The sequence below is a fragment of the Suillus plorans genome, assembly GCF_016647745.1.
Source record: "Suillus plorans strain S12 chromosome Unknown HD556scaffold_1, whole genome shotgun sequence".
NCBI lineage: Eukaryota > Fungi > Basidiomycota > Agaricomycetes > Boletales > Suillaceae > Suillus > Suillus plorans.
Genome location: NW_024537385.1, coordinates 910,475 through 928,033, shown reverse-complemented (window position 1 = coordinate 928,033; position 17,559 = coordinate 910,475). Strand labels below are relative to the sequence as shown.

General features: G+C 48.9%; 6 protein-coding genes and 2 non-coding genes across 8 annotated transcripts; 6 read left to right on the top strand and 2 right to left on the bottom strand.

Annotated features, from left to right (window-relative positions):
* The first annotated feature begins 37 nt into the window (after positions 1-37).
* HD556DRAFT_1317469 (uncharacterized protein) lies at positions 38-3,756 on the top strand. Its single transcript, XM_041301187.1, has 10 exons — positions 38-168; positions 220-1,506; positions 1,556-1,854; positions 1,908-2,010; positions 2,068-2,149; positions 2,200-2,329; positions 2,382-2,732; positions 2,786-2,864; positions 2,920-3,023; positions 3,075-3,756. The coding sequence occupies exons 1-10, from the start codon at positions 103-105 to the stop codon at positions 3,640-3,642; spliced, it is 3,069 nt and encodes a 1,022-aa protein (XP_041167690.1). The 5' UTR covers positions 38-102; the 3' UTR covers positions 3,643-3,756.
* A 437-nt stretch (positions 3,757-4,193) lies between these two features.
* HD556DRAFT_1317465 (ARM repeat-containing protein) lies at positions 4,194-8,568 on the top strand. The gene is made up of 13 exons (XM_041301186.1): positions 4,194-4,296; positions 4,355-4,412; positions 4,476-4,683; positions 4,746-4,784; positions 4,847-5,459; positions 5,504-5,562; positions 5,612-6,401; positions 6,455-6,792; positions 6,868-6,981; positions 7,036-7,206; positions 7,258-7,377; positions 7,427-7,537; positions 7,588-8,568. Exons 3-13 carry the CDS (start codon positions 4,588-4,590, stop codon positions 8,143-8,145), a joined length of 3,009 nt encoding a protein of 1,002 aa, XP_041167689.1. The 5' UTR covers positions 4,194-4,296; positions 4,355-4,412; positions 4,476-4,587; the 3' UTR covers positions 8,146-8,568.
* On the bottom strand, positions 8,569-9,418 carry HD556DRAFT_1317455 (ribosomal protein S14). Its single transcript, XM_041301185.1, has 5 exons — positions 9,386-9,418; positions 9,227-9,328; positions 9,095-9,176; positions 8,932-9,031; positions 8,569-8,879 (listed from the first exon to the last, which is right to left on the bottom strand). The coding sequence occupies exons 3-5, from the start codon at positions 9,154-9,156 to the stop codon at positions 8,871-8,873; spliced, it is 171 nt and encodes a 56-aa protein (XP_041167688.1). The 5' UTR covers positions 9,157-9,176; positions 9,227-9,328; positions 9,386-9,418; the 3' UTR covers positions 8,569-8,870.
* On the top strand, positions 9,399-9,488 carry HD556DRAFT_t4. Its single transcript has one exon. It is a non-coding gene; the product is annotated as a tRNA-Lys (tRNA).
* Positions 9,489-9,884: 396 nt separating this feature from the next.
* Positions 9,885-9,977, top strand: HD556DRAFT_t5. Its single transcript has one exon. It is a non-coding gene; the product is annotated as a tRNA-Lys (tRNA).
* An 820-nt stretch (positions 9,978-10,797) lies between these two features.
* HD556DRAFT_21273 (P-loop containing nucleoside triphosphate hydrolase protein) lies at positions 10,798-12,297 on the top strand. Its single transcript, XM_041309916.1, has 5 exons — positions 10,798-10,914; positions 10,966-11,238; positions 11,290-11,354; positions 11,409-12,168; positions 12,226-12,297. Exons 1-4 carry the CDS (start codon positions 10,893-10,895, stop codon positions 12,072-12,074), a joined length of 1,026 nt encoding a protein of 341 aa, XP_041167687.1. The 5' UTR covers positions 10,798-10,892; the 3' UTR covers positions 12,075-12,168; positions 12,226-12,297.
* Positions 12,298-13,583: 1,286 nt separating this feature from the next.
* On the bottom strand, positions 13,584-14,418 carry HD556DRAFT_1532188 (uncharacterized protein; the record flags this gene model as incomplete). The annotated part of the gene is made up of 2 exons (XM_041309525.1): positions 13,843-14,418; positions 13,584-13,817 (listed from the first exon to the last, which is right to left on the bottom strand). Coding segments are annotated over exons 1-2 (375 nt in total), but the record flags the coding sequence as incomplete, so codon positions are not given.
* HD556DRAFT_1317439 (uncharacterized protein) lies at positions 14,419-16,121 on the top strand. Its single transcript, XM_041301184.1, has 4 exons — positions 14,419-15,107; positions 15,156-15,381; positions 15,433-15,555; positions 15,619-16,121. The coding sequence occupies exons 1-4, from the start codon at positions 14,472-14,474 to the stop codon at positions 15,711-15,713; spliced, it is 1,080 nt and encodes a 359-aa protein (XP_041167685.1). The 5' UTR covers positions 14,419-14,471; the 3' UTR covers positions 15,714-16,121.
* Positions 16,122-17,559: the final 1,438 nt, after the last annotated feature.

Sequence of the window (17,559 nt, the reverse complement as noted above, 5' to 3'; positions counted from 1 at the left end):
TCAAAGATATGTCACACCCAATTTAGAAAGTCTGCCTAGTAGCAAGTACTCCGACACCCGACTCATCACAGCGTTCTCATCGACCTTATATACCGACGGGATATGTCACACAGCGTCCATGATATAACCCCAACGACGAGCTTAGACAGCGTCAACCTCGAGCACGAGGTACGTTTATAGATATTCCCTGCCCTTGTTCCCTAAACGCCGCACAACTAGGAATGTTTCCAAAGACGTTTGCGTCATATAAGTTCCATCCAAGTTCGCAATCTAACACCTTTTCCTGTCCGAGATGCATTTGCTTCTGCTCTCGCTCGCCCAGCTGAGCACTCCCAATTCACGCCTCTGGGAAACCTCTCTGACGACCTTGATATAACGCTTTCACGAAAACGCTCACGCCGGATCTCCACAAACTCTGTCAATACCCTTCAAAGTGCTCGCGTAGATGATCATGCTCCAATATTGGACAATGGTGATGGGAGAGGTCGTCGGAGAACCCACTCTAAAGTAAGTTTCTCAGGAGGAGGGAGCGCAGAGCCCACGCAAAGGAGCAACGCCATCTCCCGCACCATTTCAACCAGTACTACCACACCTACGATAAAACCAAGTAATCGGACGCGCACCAATTCCATGGTCTCGTCCATGAGCGTATCTACGGCTAATATTAATGTGCACTCCTCGACCTCGAATACGCAGGCGCCTTCGACCTTGTCTACCGTTTTATCTTCTTCGTTATTCTTCGATTACTCGCAGAGGACCTTGGAGAAAGTCATTCAATCCCGCCTCGTGGAGACTTTCATTTCAATCACTGTTCCAGACACTCCGGATGTTTTTCCGCTCCCGTCTTCATTACCCAACACACAACGAACTCGTGCTGAAAGTGCTCCACGCGCACGTTCTTTCACCTCCAATGACTTTGTTGTTCCCAATTCGGTGGCAAGTGTGCGCAAAGCTTCGAAAACATCACGTCCGAACAGCGCGGAGTCCTCCAAGGCTGCACCCTTATTCCGACCGGAACCTTCCTCAATTCGCTCTTCCACCACCCTCAGAAAAGGTACACCGCCAGTCAGGACAACAGGAGCGTCCCTTACGACACGAGTCGTCCCTAAAACACATAAGTCCTCGACTTCTGTCCCACGCAACTTCACAGCGAGCCAGCTACCATCACCTCCAGCTTCCCCAGCATCTCCAGAACCACCTCTGCTTCACACCGTGCCGAACTATATATCACCTATCCACCAGCCCTCGACGAACCCTTCTTTCGTGATTGATGCACGTTCAGAATTCGAGTTTGCACCTTGGACAGATTTAGGTGCCGATACGGTGAAGATTGAATTATGGGCGAAGACTTGTCGGCATCTTACTAGTAGAGCCGGAGCTTCACTCGAGAGCAAAGGAAAACAAAAGGAGATGTTGGTGACTGATCCTACTAGAGAAGGACCCGAGTGGACCGTCCTAGAGCAATGGAATGTCACCCTTGCAGACCTTGTCCCATTGAAGCCTGAGGTATGCGTAATTGAACCTGTCCACTCATAGATTCTAAATGTTCTATCAGCTCGAGGCCCATCCGTCACGCCTCCCGTCCAATACCCTTTTCATATCATTCTCCACTCGTGCAGAAACATTCTATTTGCCAACTCGTTCAGTTTCAGGAGTCCATTCGCATTCACGCTCTCCTTCTCCGACTGCGTACAACTCTGAACCAGAGACAGGAATTCGGAAGTTCGGACACTCCGCCAACCCGACTACACCAGCACATTTTCATCTCACCCAGACGCCTTCTGAACAGCCCAACAAATCGCGCAGATCACGCAAGACAAATACCAGAACCGCAAGTTCGCAAGATTTACTTCAGTCAGTGTGGCTTATGATGGAAATATTATGCTTCTTTTAACATCGCCGTTTAGGCTCGTCACGCTTCAGTCATGTATCATCGACCACGAGGAGTCGCTTGCGGACGTAATCCGGCAAATAGATACAACATTGGACAATGATGTTGTCGCGATATTGGTACGTGCATTATGATCGAATTGTTTCCCGCGAACGGTTCTAAATGAGATTCAATAGAACCGGGAGGCTTCGGAACGTGAAGCGCGTATCGAAGATCGACAATCTGAAGCGAAAGAGATCTTGGAACGGGCATGTCTGTGTGAGACCCTTACGCTTGCCGATATGTATCCCGTGCTTATTACTTTATAGTACGCGGAGATATTGCTTCTCGCCGAAAGAGGCTAAAACATCGGAGAGACATACTTGCGACTGCTGGGTCAATGTATGCTGAAGACCAGGCCAACCTCCGGCAGACTGCCGTGGAGGTTGCTGAGCAGAAGTTTGTCCTCCTTCGTACTAACGTTAGTAGAAGCTGATTGGCAAATGTATAGGCGGTGTCTTGATGTCCTTCGGGCGCGTCTTGCGGTTATACGAACGTCCTTGATCTCAACGCTGTCATGGTTATATCCTATTGAACTGTTTTCTTCCTCAGAGCTACTCTTTACGATCCTTACCGTTCCGTTGCCTATTCCGTTCAACACTACAGAGCCTGCCCCACCATTGTCACTGGCCTCCCACAAGGAAGTGACTGAAGATGCAGTGGCCACCGCGCTAGGTTTTGCTGCACAGCTAGTACAGCTCCTTGCCATATATATGGGCAAAGGCCTGACGTATCCTATCACCTGCATAGGGAGTCGGAGTCTGATTAGAGATGACATCTCGGCCATGATTGGTCCAAGAATGTAAACTTCATGCCTCGTGCATTACATTTTTATCAGCTGACCAGATGAATTAGGTTTCCTCTATTCTCAAAGGGCGTTGACACATATCGATTCGAGTATGGTGTGTTCCTGCTTAACAAGGATATCGAAATGGTAAGCTCAGTTGTGGGCCATGTCCGTCAACATCTGACCCTGCCGACGGTGGCAGCTCATGGCAGATCGCGATTTACGAGCGCTGGATATGCGACACACGCTACCTAACTTGAAAAACTTGCTCCTGACACTTACTGACGGTGAATGTGCTAGTGTTCAGTGAGTCAAGGCTTTGCAACCTGTTCACACTACCTAATCTGTGTATTGAAGCAACTCTCGAGTTTTCGATTCGCCAGCTTCTTCTGGCCTTGTAACACCCCTACGGGCACACTCGCTACCTCCTACCCTGGTGCTTACGCCAGACAGTCCAAAAGCTAACCATTGTTCGAGCGAGTTGCCTGCAGATGTAGAGGCCGAGAACACTACACCAACCGAGAGCGGCTCGACTACGCCTACGGCAACTACACCATTTACTGAGGGTACTAGTACGTTTTCTCGGTATTCGAAACTGTCAATTGGCTTCCCGCCCCTGCCGGGATTTTTACGTTCGCGACACGCTTCTGCTGTCGGTCGGGTGTCGGTGAAATTGGACCCTGAGACCGGCTGGGAGGCGGAAGATGGGGTCCAGGGTGCTACATCAGGGTTGCCGGCCCCGAATTTGAGGATTGGGGAGGATGAGGATCGAGGGACTATTCGGGGTGTTGTGGTAGATTGCGAAGAGGGTAAGCCAGGGGAAGTGAAGGTTGGTGAAGGGGCAAAGGAGCCGATGGAGAAAACTGTGGAAGGTGCTTCTGCTGTTGTCAATGGGCCTTGCACTGTTGATTCGCGGGCTTTATGATTGGACCTTACGGATATGCTGCGACGTGTTATATAAATTGCGACAGCATCTTAATGAAGGCGAGCAATGGGCTGATTTCGTTTTGTTAAGCGCGCTGTTTTCAAAAGTTTGACAGCAGACGCTGGTCCGAGTTCCGCAAAACGACCGCGGGCGGCAAGCAAGGTTATGAGCTTCTGCAACGGCATAAGCTGCAACCGGGATAAAAAGTTACGTTTGGTGTAGCAAAAGCGTATAATAATTTCGATCGTTGTGAAGGGTCTAGGCTAGTATAGAATGGAAGTCGTGCTTCTAGTAGAAGTCAAACAAAAAATGAAAAAGCAAGGATGTGTGGTATACTACGTGTGGATTGTACTACTATGAATTCATACATACATGAATAGAAGAAGACTTGAAGAAGACATGCTTGAAAGGACTCTTGAATAACTTTTGGAGGATCGGCGATTACGCAAGATTGGGTGCCAGTACCGTAAGTCTCCCTGAACTCGCGGTTCCAGCGGACTTTAAAAAAAACGGGGTCCTTCCGGGATTTTTGCTCTGTCAATTCACCCACGCCGGCTAGCGAAGTGCCTTAAATACGCTGCTCATAACTACTCAAATTCAAACGTTCTCCCTTTCGAGTTTTAGTCGTTAAAAAACTGGAGAATTGAAAAAAAGGTGTGTGTCTTCATCCCGCACCACGTTCCACTCGCTCTCTAACTTTTGAATCATTCAGCCCACTAAGCAGCTTTGTACCATCAATCCTAATAGACAGGCTCAAAATTGGCTTGCAGGTCGGTGTTTACGACGCGCTTTGCTTTGACTAGGTTTGTCTGACTTATATTTTCTTCATGCAGGATCTTTGTGTGCAATTAGGCTTATTTTTTAATCCTTCGTCGCTTTCCTCGATCTGTTTTCTGTCGTTCACACCTTTGGAAGAAAAGCTGTCGACCTTTTTTGTTATTCGCAATGATTACCGCTGAAAACACTAATGCTTCCACCGATAATCGTTCCTCAGACGGGAGAAAGCAGAGTCCTCCTGCTTTCCTCGATCTCGCAGACTCGGTAAGTCCATTTTTCTTCCTTATGCTGTCTCACTTTTCACAATACGTCATCGTGTTCTCTAGGCTGCGAGACTGGGTACTAACATGCCTGATATGTCGGCTGTGAGTCTCATTCATAATCGCCACTCTTGGTTTTTCCTCTTAATTGACATTCCGTTCCGAAGCGCATCGAGCTGAAGCGCTTGGAGCACGAGCGTCAAAGGTTATTGCAACGGAAAATGTTTGAGGATCAAATGCGCGCACTCGAACAACAGCAGGCGCAGGAGTTGCTTAGCATTCCTTATGATCCGACTGCCTCGGCCCATCTCGCAGTCTCGGCGCCCACTACCCCCCCAAGAGTGAACGCGGTTTTGAATGGTGACAATCTCGTTAGGGCGGCTCTCTCTCACTCTTCTGTGGATGCGGAGACGCTTTCTAAGGCTGTTGGTTCTGCGGTTGCGGACAAAAGGAAGTCGGTCACTTATGCTCCTTCCGTTCATCGGTCCCCAGAGCTTGGGTCTAGTCATGGAATGAATGGCCACTATGGACGACCTGCTGGAGCCAAAAGCATGCCAGCCAGCCGTCGCACTTCAGCTAGCAGTCATGATGATGAACTTGCTAGTCATTTGCAAGGTCTCTCCTTAGTTGGAGAGCGTCCATCTCGAGCGACACCTAGTCCTGGCGCCGTGGCTCATTCGCTTTTGACTCGCGGGAGATACAATGACGAGGAGCGCCCTCGCGGCCAGCAGTATAATGTGGGAATGATGCTCGACGAGCAATTGGATCAGGAAATGCACAGTAAGTGATGTCTATACCTGGTTTGCTTTTCTCATCTTTCCTAGACGCAATGAGACATCTTCCAACCTCCGACGAGGACAAATTTGCATCCTATGCCAACAGGGTACTTGATCTGCGTTTTGTGCTGTTCTAAACTGACATCCAAACGCAAGATTACTACCTCGTCTGCTGCTCTGGATCTCGCTCATCGCTCCCAGACATCCCCACGGAACTCATTCTCTGCAAGAGGTGACAAGCACTCTGAGTGGCCTCAATTTTCTAACAACCCACGTGTACCTGATGGCTTGAGCTCCCGTAACGATCGCCGCACTGTCACCAACCCAACTTTGACGCTGACGTCTTCGCCTATTGATTTGTCTGCTACTACTACCCTTGGCGGTGGCGCTGCGACCCCACATGCAGGGCAACATGCCCAAGCGTCTCTGGGTTCAACTGGGCAAGTACCTGGATCTAGGCGGGGCTCCCCTGCCATGAGCACGACGCGTTCAGTGCCAGCTACGCCTTTGTCTATGGCGAACGGTGGCAACTCGCATCTTCTGCAGACTCCTGGCACTCCTCATACTCCTGACTCTCAGGCTTTAAGCGGACGACTTTCTTCGCAAGGTAGTTACCCAATAATGGAGGACTCTGGCAAGAGTGACATTCAACCATCTCTCTCTCGCATGTCATCCGGCCAGTACGACAGTGTTTCAATGGGATTCGAACAATACGGCGTCGAAGATGTTTATGGGTTGAACGGTCAGATGGACAGCGGTCGGTTTAGTTCGTATGACCTCGACTCGAGCACCCGGTCAGGTAACAGTGTCAATGGCGCGAGCGGTTCGACCGCCCTTTACCACCACAATGGCACCCGATACGGACTGCATATTGGCCGTGGCAATGGCGCTGATGGCAAGATGAACGGTTTACACGGTCCAAAGCACAAGAGGGGTGACATGGATAGTGAGCCCATTTGTGTTCTCAAGCTAGTTCTTTTTCACTTACCTTTTATGTAGTGAACCGTTTTGCTGGCACACGCCTTGAAGACCTTCAGGGCGAAATACCCACACTTTGCAAAGACCAGCACGGCTGCCGCTATCTGCAGAAGAAGCTAGAAGAAGGTGTTCCTGAACATCGGGACATGATATTCCGCGAAACATTTGGTCATTTTGCGGACCTCATGACCGACCCCTTCGGCAACTACCTGTGCCAAAAGCTTCTCGAGTTCTCTACAGATGATCAGCGAAACGTCATTTGCGAGTCTGTCGCTCAGGATCTCGTTAACATCTCGTTGAACATGCACGGTACGCGCGCCGTACAGAAAATGATTGATTTCTTGTCCACCAGACGCCAGGCAAGTCGCTTTTAGCGGATTTTTATCTTGCAGACTTACAGTAGAGCGCAGACTGATCATAGATACAACACTCAGATTCATTCTATTATTCTTGCGCTCAGCCTTCATGTTGTTGTGCTCATCAAGGATCTCAACGGAAACCACGTTATTCAAAAATGTCTCAACAAGCTTGCACCGGAAGATAACCAGGTGAGGAGTGTGGCGGTGTTGCACCGTGGTGTTGGTAAACTGACTTTGTGGCAGTTCATATACAACGCAGTCGCTGCCAACTGCGTAGAGGTCGCTACCCACCGCCACGGATGCTGCGTGCTGCAGCGTTGTATTGATCATGCTTCGGATCACCAGCGGGTCCAACTTGTGAATGAAATCACTTACAACGCGTTGACGCTCGTTCAAGACCCTTACGGCAACTACGTTGGTACCCCGTTGCTCATTCATTTTAATATCTGACAGTTACGTTACCAGGTTGTGCAATATATCTTGGATCTTAACGACAATCGTTTTAGCGATGCTGTCATTCGGCAATTCACAGGGAACGTTTGTGCACTTTCTGTCCAGAAGTTTAGCTCCAATGTCATCGAGAAAGTGAGTATCTTTACATCTCGATGGTCATTCTCATGCCGACTGGGACTAGTGCATCCGTGTGGCCGAACATAGCACCAGGAAAATTTTGATTGAAGAGCTACTCAACCGCTCCCGCTTGGAGAAACTTCTTCGTGACTCATATGGCAACTATTGCGTGCAGGTACTATTTTTCTTTCAAGCATTTGGGATTTGGACTGGACATTCTTGTAGACTGCGCTAGACTATGCCGAGCCTGCACAGCGTATGCTCCTCGTTGAAGGCATTCGCCCAGTTCTTCCTTTAATTCGCAACACTCCTTACGGCAAGCGGATCCAAAACAAGTTGCAGCGGGAACAGGCCAACGCTGAGAACTTTGGCTACCATGCTCCTCAAGGCATGATGCCCATGGGTAACCAAGGCCATCATGGTGGTAACCCCGGCGGCCATCATGGTCACGGTCACCACTCTGCAGGCCGGCACATCCCTCAAGGAATGCACCCTACTAGCGTGGCTGATGTCTATGCCCAGGGAGGCTTGTATGGTATGCAAGGCCAAGGCTCCTACGCCCACTCTCATCTCGGCCCTCAAATGCATGGCCTCCAGGCGCGTTCGATCGATGGATATGTCCTACAAGGCACCTCTCCTCATAGCGCGAGTCTGACACCCCCTCATACCCACGCCTCTGGCTACACGGGTGTTGCTGGATATGCTAACGTGAGCCCTTTTGGCACGGTCGGTGTTGCCGGGTCGTTGAATGATCCTTACCAGAGCTATGGCTATGGCATGTAGAGCGGACGGGCACATTACATGCTGCTTTGGACGTTTCTACACTTTCGTTCTTTGCGCACCTGCGCAGTCACTCTTTTAATGGTTTCAATGTATATTCTATGTTCTTGCGTTCGACGCTCGATACCTCACAAGCACGTCGGCTCGATCTCGCCATCTTCCAGGAGATTTTTCAATCATGAGCAAGGGCCGACTTTTATCATACCACTGCGCATTTGTACTTCCGCACCGGCATATTCCAAACCCCCCATTGCTATTAGTTGCTTTCTGATACATCTTTCTTATCTGCCACACCCCATTTGTATAGCCCTAATCTTCCCGTCATCTAAAGCAATGTCTGTTTAATGGTTAAACCGTCGCAGCACTACCTTCTGTACTTATTGTCCAATCTATGACGTCGCTTCTCGGGTCTTATGCTCAAGCTGATGGTCTGAATCTAGTATATTCAGGCATTACGATTCTTATAATACCTCTCGTCAAGCATTGAACCGCTCAATGCAGCGTTGCTTGTTCAAACCAGTAGGATGACTTGTGTGGTACAACAAGCATCGAATTTGCACCTCAGTGGTATGAGGCGATGTTTTCGCATTGGATAGTATGTGCATTTCATGCTAGTCTTGTTGACATATTATCATAGTGGCATACAAGACGACCAAATGATCTGGCAAGAAAAAGAAGTGTGACGAGAGAATGATGATATAAGATGCAGGTGCGCGACAGGGTACATTTCACCGGTTCTATTCGTTGAACATGAGTTCCTGCAACACGCTGGAATGCTACGACACCCACCTTCACGAAACCGATGGCAGCTGACTTTTCACGGAAGCATTGACGGCACAAGTCAAGGCCGTACTTGCGGATGAGACCAGCCTGGTGGGCACAGAGGCGGCTAGATACCCCCAGACCATCACTTTAACGACCCATAATGGCAAACGATGGCTGCGCAACTCACCACTGGCGGGCACCCTTTCCGTACTTTCTAGGACGAGAGAACCAAACGGCGTCGTGGGTCATTTTGAACTTTTTGCTTGAGGCTAAAACGAAGGTTGGACTGTGTAGCGAGGAGACGTAGGCTTTGGCTTACCTTGCCGGGCTGTTGCTTGCGTTGAAGGCTTTGCTGATCAGGAATCACCCACTCATAGCACAGTTGCCGTGTTTGGAAGAACTGTACAGTGGCTGAGATAAGGTTCGGTTTCCTACGCTCGCGTATTAGCTAAGGTGGCGCTTTTAATGGTTTGAATAGACGCCTTGATATCGCCCGCCTAGCTCAATCGGATAGAGCGTCAGACTCTTACTGCTAGGCTACGGTGATCTGAAGGCTGCGAGTTCGACCCTCGCGGTGGGCTACTATTTTTGCTTTTTCATTGTACTACCCTATGCGATTTCCTGTTCGCACGGTGTGCCGATGTTGATTGTGTAGACTCGGTGCAGCTATCGTAACAGACATACCAGTAGCACTAGCACTAGGTTAGTGTAGTCATCATGGTCAGAATGTGATTCTGATGCCCACACTATCCTCGTGCAACCAGTGTTATGCAACCGCATCCTCAAGCTGCAACTATGGAGGAGACAGGCGTCCATGCCGCCATGATTGCTAGTATCGTATCACAGCGTTCTGCCACTTGCAGCTAAGTGCCTCACATGCACATTCATTCTTAGACTCCACCATCTCTCCCATCGTCCAGATCGCTTTCTACGACACGTTGGTCACAGGAAACGTTCAAAATGGGAATCGCTATACCGCCCGCCTAGCTCAATCGGATAGAGCGTCAGACTCTTACTACTGCTAGGCGATTGTGATCTGAAGGCTGCGAGTTCGACCCTCGCGGTGGGCTATGGTTTTTGTGTAGGCCGCCGCACGGTGGTCTCAGAGGCTCGTTCGACACCGTACCCAGTCTCATGTAGCTCGCTGCCGATAAAATTACGGCTACAGCATATTTATTTTGGACTGCCTAAAGTTTGAACCGCATAGCGTCAAAATAACCTGTTACGATTCGTCCTTGCTCATATGAATTGCTATTCGCTGATGCCCCGGCCGAAGATCACTCCTTCCACATAGAAAAAAAAATATTCTTATCTGTGATACATACAAGTGTATCACACCAACGGTACCGCCGCAACGACTATATGGGGAGAGGCGATTAATGATTGCCAACGATATGTACACAAATGACGAAATGGGGTAGCACAGGAAAAATGAAGTCAGGGTCACGGACGTTATCTTGAGCCCATATTCGATGCTGAAGTATTTCCTAGCCAGTATTTCCAAGCATTTGACCGTCGTCGACCGTCTCCTGCAGCTTGCAAAAGAGCAAGTGACGCCAAATGAGATGATGAAAGGTGGTGAGAGTCCATGGGCAAATAACTGAATTGATCGAACTCTAATACTAATGTAGTAAAAGTCCAGAGCAAGTCCAGAAGTCGCGGTATTCAAATTCCGCTCGATGACACTTGGGCAGTGCTAGCGCCGCTCTTTCAAGCACTGCTCAGAATTCAAACCACGGTTGTATCGACATACCGGCGTCGCGGGTCATGGCGACCGAGCGTTACCGTTCTTTAGCGGCCAGCTTCGCGCACTGCCGCGTACAAACACCCGAACTTGAATGGACGCAACCCTGGCTTTATAAACCTCCATTCTAATCCCTACAAGTGACATACTTCAATACCCCACTTTCTTTCTTTCGCCAACTCAGGTTGGCACTCGTCACTCTCTAAAAACCCACATATATATTGATATTGGATCAATAATCATGCGGCTTACATTTGTCGCTAGCACGGGCCTTCCCAAAGTTCCCATACCGCAGCCTGATCGCATGCCCACAGGCTATTATGTCTATATCTCTACTCCCTATGGCCAGTATAACACCTTCGAGGTGCCGGCAATGGACGACTGCAGTGTTTCTTGGCACGAAACCCTCACCATACATGAACGCCCTCAGACGCTTTTCAAGCGGCTCATGTCCATCTTCAAATCTGAAGCAGTCCGCTTCGAAATTTGTGCCTCATATGAGCCTAAACCAACGCTCAATCAATACGAGATAGTGTGTGCGTTTGACACAACCTTCAAACAATTGCTGGCAGAAGACGGACCGCCTAGTGAGTTCTCAATTTCAGCAATGTCATTGTCTGCTGATGGCGATTCCGAAGCATTACATTCGGATGTTGGTGATAGGCGCGTATCCCTCGAATTGAAAGCGGGCGGTACTAATGAGGTACAAAAATGATTCAAGGCCTTGTGATCACCGCTAATTTAGTCCACTTTCCAGAAAAATGTCGTCGTATTCGGCGAAGCCGGCTCAGGGAAAAGCTCAATCATCAATACCATCGCCCAAAAGCAGGTCGCAGAAACATCAAATGATGCAGTGGGATGTACCTTCAAACCTAAACGCTACACAGTAGACATTTCCGGCCATAAATTCGCCCTGTTTGATACCGCGGGTCTGAACGAGGGTAGTGAAGGCAGGGTGCCGGACAAGCAGGCGAAGAAACAGCTGAAGGGATTGTTGAAAGAGCGCATGAGGCACAAGTCACCAGAGTCGGATGGTATCGACCTTCTAGTGTACTGCGTGCGGCGGCGCAACACGATTTCCCCTCCCACCATCCTTGACGCCTACAACACTGTTTACTCTGGGACCTGCCTGAAGAAGAAAGTCCCAATCGTCGTTGTCGTCACAGGATTTGAGTCTGAGACTCACACGGAGAGCTGGTGGGATGCTCACATGGAGACATTCAATAGCATGCATCCCGCAGGCCATGCATGTGTCACAACCACTCAGGAATATCTAGGCATTCCGGCAGACCTTACTCGTCGAGTTGCACAGTCGAGCGAGATTCTGCGCGACCTTATCATGAACACATGCTCGGCTCCGATGGTCGATGACAACTTGCCCGTGGGAACGTGGTGCTACTTGCCGTTGTGCTCGATGAACTGAATGGTTGTGGGTAGCGCTGTCCATCAGTATCGAGCAAAATATTATTCACGCTGGCACGGGACGCCTATTTGATCCTGCTGGAGACCTTGGATAGGTGAGCAGGACTTGCACGATCTTATGGGACGCACCTTTCTAACTGAAAATAAACAAGGGCGATCTTAAGCTTCGCAAGACTTTGGTATATAATGTATTCGTTGTGAACGGTCAATTTTATTATTATTTTATTCTGACGTCTTCCCTGTGCACATCATTTTTATGATTAATCCCCTCCTTGTTATGTTTTATATTCGTTCTCCCTCCTTTTATTCATGTTCTCTCCTAATCACGTTCTTGTCGGCAGTGAACACGTATGTATATAGATAGACTATTATGAGTATGCAAACAGTGACATGAAGGTCACCATAATCGGGAATGGGGACCTTCCTGTCAATATGATCATCATGTTATATGCTGCCATTCTGGATGCCAATCACGCCATCATTGAAGGAGCCAAAAGTCCCTGTTGGATTCGGGAAGTATCTCTTTTTTTATTCCTATGCTGCTCACTAAAGAAAGTCCAGCTGGTACAAGTCCATCTCCGTCTTTCTCGACTGAGAACAACTTACTTTGGATTTCACTAATAAAAGATAAATAGTTTTCATTGGCTGAGCACGCAGCTCAGGTGCCACACACCTCATCAGCTCATCGAGCAGACGAAAGGCATACCAACAACTATGAGCATGGATCAAGATGTGTAGGTAGATCAAATACACGCTAAACTTTTCCGATCGCTAGATCGACAGTACACTTGTAAGTTGCCCAGATTTGTCCTGAAAAACAAATACTCGCATATACCACGTGTGCGCAATTTTGGTCGCCAATACAGTTTGGTCAAGCGTGAAGAAACCCTTGTGAAAAAAAATCCTGAGCATGCGAGGAGAAAGTATTGTAGGCATGAGAGTAGGACAACCTCCGAGCATGGTGCCGCCGGTCCTCGCGCTCCGGTGAAAGTTGCTCATGAAGTTCATATTGAAGGAAGGCTCGCTACGATTATCTGAAAGTGATGACAAAAGTTTTGCAGTGTGCGCATGGAGCACATACGAGTCTGAGTCCAGAGGTGAGCTAGCTATATGGGCATTGACCCAGTTCCAGCGTCCGACGATGTTCTCCAGAACGATTCGTCGTTTTTCGAGACGTGTGATCTGTGGAGGCTGCAAAGGAGTGCGAAGGAGTTGGTTTACTGGAGTCAATGGATAGTTGCGGGGAAAGTCCACATGGTAAGACTGGAACCATCATGAGTGAAAATGGTGCGTAAATTGACATGCAGGGGAAAAATGAAGTTCGGAAGAGTAGACGGTGGTGGGCCCTTCCGATTGTCAGTTGAGTGGGACCAGCTTGTTACCGGGACGTCTCAAAGACAAGGAGAGTTAAGAACCCTAGTGCTGACTGAATTTTCCTCTGTTGGAGTCATCAGCAAAACCGGTATGACCTGAAGAACCATTGAGGAGTTGGATACCTTCTTTTGCTCACCAAACAACGAAAGGTGGCGTGAAATAGGATCCGTTGGTAGAATTGGCAGACGTGGCACCTGGCTTTTGTTCTTCGAACCCATCTCGGACGATGCCACTTGAAGGGTGAAGCTTAACCGGAGAACAAAGACAGGAGGGGAAAGATCTGTTTGTATTCCTTCAAAAAATGGTGGGGGTTCTTCTCGATCAGAATGTTCCTGAGTTAACTGCGAGATCTCCGAGAACAACGCGCGCTCTGCAAAGGGTAATTCAATACATACCGATTGCATATTGTACGCCTGAATTCGAGCCCTGCCCGCCAGTTGGGGGAACTCCGTGTGCGGAATCTTGCATTGTGCATAAGATAACACTGGAGAAGAAGACGACAGCAGAACCAAACTCCTGCAAGAAAGGTACCATCATGACTAAGTGTCCTCACCATCCCTATTGTAGGCCTGAAGAAGATCCTGACAGGTGGGAAAATTGAGGAGGGAGCCAGAGCGGATACACATGGACTTTCTTGACTTCTATGGTGATTTATTTTTCTGGAATGACCATGTCAGACAAGGTTCGCTTTCACGAGGAGAAAATTTTGTAGAGATGCACCCTACAACTTGGAAAGCCGCATTGAAACCATCAACATCTAATACATTGATTGTCCGCCTTGGAATACCAATTGTACCTTATGACATAGACACTTACACTCCCATTACTGGGGAACCAGTTACCCATCTTCGATGGACTGCGTATGAAACGACCAGCGGGGGATTCCCTAAGGCTATGGCATTCGCGAGTGCAGAGGTATAGCAGGAGCACCTTTAACTGGTTAGTACAAGTTGTCCGACATACGCACACGTTGCCCCAATGGACAAATATTGGAATGAAAAAACCATGTGTATTCGGGTGAACAATGCAACTCCGAGGCAGGCCCAAAATTTGCGCCACTGAAAATAAAATGGTAACATCCATATCTGAAAGGGTGTTGTCTCCGAGTACAAAAAAGCGAAAAATCAAGTCCCAGTGCCTCACCCCCATGCATCAGACAGACACGAACCGTACCACCACTCAGTCCGAGGACAATACTCTAACGGTCGTGAACCACGCCTACATGATACAGTGTGGCAGGTGTCAGACTGTTATCGAGTATGACACTCAGACTGACTGGCCCACGGTCAGCCTCCTTGTCAACGAGCACTTGGGCATCTGTCCAGCCAAACTCAACTTCCATGGGCCCGCCCCATCTCACCCCCCTTCCGAAACATATGACACACAGAACACGCCGAGTCATAACTTTGTTGGGAAAATGGATCCAAATGACAGCAAGCACGATAATCGATTCATCGCGGGCTGTCACAAGCGGCAGAGGAAAAGCGAGGGTCAGCGGAAACAGGAGCTCGAAGACGACGAGTACACCTACAGTGTATGCCCTACATCCGTCAGGTGCCGCGGATACGAGAAGGAGATCAGTTTGGACAAGCGCTCCAGATACTATCCTGGACTTTGGACCAAACACAGAGAGAAATGTCGAGGAATCCAAAAGATCGAGGTGAGTTGATTTCTCCTAAGAATGAAGTGAGTAACCTAAATTTTACAGGAAGATAAACTCGACAAATCTGCCACAAGAGAAGGTGTTTGCCCGTGGAGTGCGGAACGGTACTCGGATGCTGCTAGTTCATTCAAGACAGAGAATCCGTGGGCTGACGGCATTTTGCGAGTGGCGAGTTCTGTTGAAAGCAGCATCTCAAGACAGATGGAACTGTCGGATGACGAAGAGCTGCCGGAAGAGGGAGATTGGGGAGATCGGGATATTCCTTTCAGCAGTAAGCTAGTCCTCAATGTGAGCAAACACTGTTGTTCACCACAAACTCTAGCGTTGAACGAGCAATTTTATAATGAGTGCTGGCAAAGGGGAGATAGGCCATGGGCGTACCGCTACTCTACCACGAAGGAGATCAAGGAGAGGACAATCGGCACCGTTTATTTTGATACTGCGAGTGAGTGTCAAAGGCAAAAATTTAAAACATGCTTATCAACCGTTCGTTTTGTGCACTTACTAGTACCAAAACTCAAATGCCCATGTCCAAGACTCCAAAACGGTGTGACTTCGATTCAAAAGACAACCTCCTTTGGATGCTCTGCAAAAACCCAGTGATCAGATCACTACACAAATGAGCATGATGCATGTCAACGCGTGTGCCGGGATCCATCAGTATGGAAAGCAGGACCACCGCGCTCTATTTGTCAGCATTTCTGGTGCAGGACTCCGGAAACCGCAGAGACAGAGCTAAAATATAATAGAGTAAGTCCTGCTACGTACCTAATATAGATGTTTTTCAACTGTCCTTATTTTCCCCGGCTTCGAATCCTGGTTTTCCCGACTGTCTCTGTGGCTGTCACAACCAGCCATTGAAATGTAACCTCATGACTTAGTACCAGCTACATATGTCCATGTACGAATGTATGACTGTAGAGAGTTGAGACGAGCGGGGGACACGCGGGACGCTAAACAACGATGATAATCTCAGTATCTTTGATAGAACTCTGTGTGCTACATGACAAGTACCTAAACAATGATGATACTAAGTCTTTTGTGAGTTCGTCGTAAGGTAGATAGAATCAGATATACGTACATCTCAGTATCTTTGATAGAACTGAGATGTCGTGTCGTTCGTACTCGAACCTTTATACTAGTGTGCATAGGAACAGAAAATTTCAGTATCATAGGAATATAGTGGAATATAATGAAAAAGATATCGGCCGACGTCATATGCGTCACTCGCTCGACTCGCTAGTACGTTGCGCTCGCCTATACTCATTCCTCTTCTTGATCGGCCGTTTCGGATCCCAACACTCCCCCTCGAGCAGAACCTAGCGCCATCGATGCTCTCAGCTTCTGGAGGCGAGGACGCGGGAGGGGTTTCGTAAAGGCATCGGCTACGTTGTTCTCTGTTGGGCAATAGAGCAACGAGAACGTGCCGTTTTTGATGTGCTGGCGTACGAAATGGAAACGAATGTCGATGTGTTTGGTACGGGCGTGGAACTTCGGCTTGGAAGCAAGGGCTATAGCAGCCTGATTGTCGCAGTAAATGGGAGTAGGGGTACGGGGCACGTCGTAGAGCTCCTCGATCAGAAGCTGCAGGTACAGCAATTCGCGCGTGACCATAGTCAACACTATGTACTCTGCCTCGGCGGTGGACAGTGCTATGAGTGGTTGCTTGTGGGCACTCCACGCAATAGGTCCACCATTCAGCAAGATGACGTACCTGGAAATTGAGTGATGATGCAGCTGGGACGCCCAGTCTGCATCAACGTACGCCTCTAACCCTCCATCTGTCGTGCCTAGGGTGAGTGTATAGTCTGCTGTCCCCTTCAAGTAGCGCATCACGCGCTTGGTTGCTTCCCAATGCGCGTGCCCGGGGTTCCTCATAAATTGGGAGAGAGTGGCTACCGAAAACGCGATGTCTGGCTGTGTACTAGTCGCTGCATACATAAGCGAACCTATGGCGCGCTGGTACGGGACATCGCGCATCGTGTGGTGCTCGGCTGGGGTCGAGGGAGATTGGTCAATGGTCAATACGGCGCTGGTATCCATGGGCGTTTGGGACAATTTGCAGTTGGATAGGTTGAATCTTTCGAGGACAGTGTTGACATAGGTGTTTTGGGAGAAGGTGATGGTGCGTGCGATGCGGTCCTGTTCTACCTTTAATCCGAGTAGCCAGTTGAGTTCGCCTAAGTCCATGATTTCGAAATACTTGCGCAGGTCAGCTTTGAAATGTGTGATATGAGTGAGGTGCTTTGAGGTAACTGCCATATCGTCGACGGACACGGTGACAACCATGTGTTCGTCGTGGTCCCATTTGTAAAAGACGGCTTGATCAACCTGTGAGTGCATGAAGCCAATTTTTCGGAACACACCAGCAAGTTCTTCGGCCCACTCGTACCCTGCTTGCTTCAGCCCCGGCAGACTTCTCCTCAACCTCAAAATCTTTCCCTCATCA

Coding starts and splice junctions, on each gene's coding strand:
- HD556DRAFT_1317469 (XM_041301187.1), top strand. CDS start 103: ATGTCACACAGCGTCCATGATATAACCCCAACGACGAGCTTAGACAGC. Junction 2,865..2,919: donor TTAACAAGGATATCGAAATG/GTAAGCTCAGTT, acceptor CGACGGTGGCAG/CTCATGGCAGATCGCGATTT. Junction 3,024..3,074: donor GGTGAATGTGCTAGTGTTCA/GTGAGTCAAGGC, acceptor TGTGTATTGAAG/CAACTCTCGAGTTTTCGATT.
- HD556DRAFT_1317465 (XM_041301186.1), top strand. CDS start 4,588: ATGATTACCGCTGAAAACACTAATGCTTCCACCGATAATCGTTCCTCA. Junction 5,460..5,503: donor ATTGGATCAGGAAATGCACA/GTAAGTGATGTC, acceptor CATCTTTCCTAG/ACGCAATGAGACATCTTCCA. Junction 6,793..6,867: donor TCTTGTCCACCAGACGCCAG/GCAAGTCGCTTT, acceptor TACAACACTCAG/ATTCATTCTATTATTCTTGC.
- HD556DRAFT_1317455 (XM_041301185.1), bottom strand. CDS start 9,156: ATGACCCACGACGCCGTTTGGTTCTCTCGTCCTAGAAAGTACGGAAAG. Junction 9,032..9,094: donor GGAAAGGGTGCCCGCCAGTG/GTGAGTTGCGCA, acceptor GGGGGTATCTAG/CCGCCTCTGTGCCCACCAGG.
- HD556DRAFT_21273 (XM_041309916.1), top strand. CDS start 10,893: ATGCGGCTTACATTTGTCGCTA. Junction 11,239..11,289: donor GGCAGAAGACGGACCGCCTA/GTGAGTTCTCAA, acceptor GCGATTCCGAAG/CATTACATTCGGATGTTGGT. Junction 11,355..11,408: donor AAGCGGGCGGTACTAATGAG/GTACAAAAATGA, acceptor TCCACTTTCCAG/AAAAATGTCGTCGTATTCGG.
- HD556DRAFT_1317439 (XM_041301184.1), top strand. CDS start 14,472: ATGCAACTCCGAGGCAGGCCCAAAATTTGCGCCACTGAAAATAAAATG. Junction 15,108..15,155: donor GAGGAATCCAAAAGATCGAG/GTGAGTTGATTT, acceptor TAAATTTTACAG/GAAGATAAACTCGACAAATC. Junction 15,382..15,432: donor TCGGGATATTCCTTTCAGCA/GTAAGCTAGTCC, acceptor CACAAACTCTAG/CGTTGAACGAGCAATTTTAT.